This window comes from Lepidothrix coronata, unplaced genomic scaffold, assembly GCF_001604755.1.
Source record: "Lepidothrix coronata isolate B3197 unplaced genomic scaffold, Lepidothrix_coronata-1.0 Scaffold2899, whole genome shotgun sequence".
NCBI classification, from domain to species: Eukaryota; Metazoa; Chordata; class Aves; order Passeriformes; family Pipridae; genus Lepidothrix; species Lepidothrix coronata.
This window is the reverse complement of record NW_016693079.1, coordinates 1-1989: the sequence shown is the minus strand read 5'-3', so window position 1 is coordinate 1989 and position 1989 is coordinate 1. Positions and strand designations below refer to the sequence as shown.

The following is a 1989-nucleotide window of genomic DNA, read 5'->3' as shown; positions in this document are numbered from 1 at the left end:
TGCTCAGCACAGCTAAAAGGACTGGAAGGGAAAGCTTGAAGGGAATACCAGGGGAGAAGACTGTTTTGTTTTCCCTGAGCAATGAGGACAATGACCCAGAGCCACACAGCTGCCATAGGCCACAGGATTGTGCAGGATGAGGGAGGGCTCCATTCCCTCTCTTCAGGTCATCCTGTGAGGAGTGTGATGATCACAGGTAGCCGGGCTGACGTGGGCATTTCCACGTCTTTCTCTGCTGATAAAACCACAGGAATAGTTGTATGTGGTGTTCAGCCAAACTCTGGTGAGGAGGCTGGACTTCCCAACAGCCAAGTTACGATGTTTCCTGAGGATGACATGGAAATGACCAAACCCTCCCACGGAGCTTTGGCAGAGAACCCCCTGCAGGGCTGGCAGCCTGCTCCCTCCACCTCCACAGTCCTGTTCTCCAGTTACCAGGATGCCATGGAAGTGACCGCGTCTCACTCCATTCATCCGGGAATTGGAGGAGAATTCTGTGAGGACGGATGGATCCTGGCGGAGCAGGGTGGGCAGGAGGCTGCTGCAGGGGGCACAACAGTTGGTTTTGCTTTGGCTGAGGATATGGAGATCACCAAAACTCACACAGCACAGGACCCACAGCCCATTCCAGCCATTCCTGCTGATAAAACTGTTGTGTTTGCCCTCCACCAGGATGACATGGAAATCACTGCATCCCATACTGCTACTGTTAAGAACAATATCGATGGATTTGAGGCCCACCCGAGCACTCAGCACTTACCACAGCACACACAGGCTGTGTTGGGGTCCTCCAGGGGTGACGTGGATTCCTCGCATACAAGAGACCTGAACTGTGAATATCCCACGAAACCTAAGGATCAGCCCAGCATTCCCTCTTCTGCTTCATCAGTCTCAGCATTTCCTAATGAGAAAGGAGCCACCAAGGCCCCCAGTGGCACAACACCAGATTCCATTTATTCTGTCTCACTTCCAGAAAACACTATGGATTTCCAGGCACCACAGGATTGTGACCTTCCCATGGGGAATTCTGTCCCTGTAAGCAGGCAGCAGGATCTCACACAGGCAGAAAACCTGCAGTCAAAGGGAGCATCTTTGGAGCTCCCAGGTAATGGTCCTGTGGATTGCAGAGAAGGAAGTGGCGATTTGGAATCCCATGTTGCCCTTCCCATCCAGGGATCAGATCCTTTGAAGGGTTCCCCAGATTCTTCTGGTACTTGGAGAAGCCAGGTAGTGAAAGAGGATTTGTCTCAACGTGGAGATTCAGCTCCAGATTTGGGCTTGGCTGGAGCAAGCCTCGTTCCAGCTGCTAACAAGGAATCCAAGGAAAATGAGGAGCTGTCAGCCAAAGGGGAGACGCCTCCACAAGACCTTCAAATAAACTCTGAACAAACCGAGCAACCTTTGGTCAGTGACAATCTTTCACTGGAATTAATGGGTATTTTAAATGTTTGTTCAAAACTGAAGGATCTGAGGAGGAAATCTGCAGCTTTCTCCGTTTCCCAAACTGCTTTTCCTGACCAGTTGCCCAAATCCTCAGCTCAGCCAGAGGATACCTTGAGGCTGGGAAAAACCACTGTCAGTGAGGCAAATAACTCCTCTGATAGCAAAGAGCAGGAGAACACAGGTCTGGAATCTGGAGCTGCTCCCACAAGCATGGCACCTCAGGATAAATATCCAGGAATAAATATCCCTCTGGGTATTTTCCAGCCCAAATTGCCAAACAGGAGAAATTCTTCTGTTTCCACTGTACAAGACACAAATGTGAAATCAGACAGAGCAGAAGCCCCAGTTCCAGTAAGTGCTGGGGAAACCCCAGGTAACAAATTCACCAGGCAGAACTTCAGCCCCTCTCACTTCATAGCAGAAGAATTTCTCCCTGTGTGCCTGGAAGAAATGGATTCCAATGAATCTGTCAGCTCTGAACTCGTGGAAAAGGTTTGTGAGGACATAAGCAAAAACCAAATCTGCCACCAGGAAGAGGATCTGTTT

At 50.1% G+C, this 1989-nt stretch overlaps 1 protein-coding gene across 1 annotated transcript; it reads left to right on the top strand.

The window, feature by feature from the left end:
* Positions 1-12: 12 nt before the first annotated feature.
* Positions 13-1986, top strand: LOC108491923 (protein CASC5-like; the record flags this gene model as incomplete). The annotated part of the gene is made up of 1 exon (XM_017803715.1): positions 13-1986. A coding segment is annotated over exon 1 (1905 nt), but the record flags the coding sequence as incomplete, so codon positions are not given.
* Between the last annotated feature and the right edge of the window lie 3 nt (positions 1987-1989).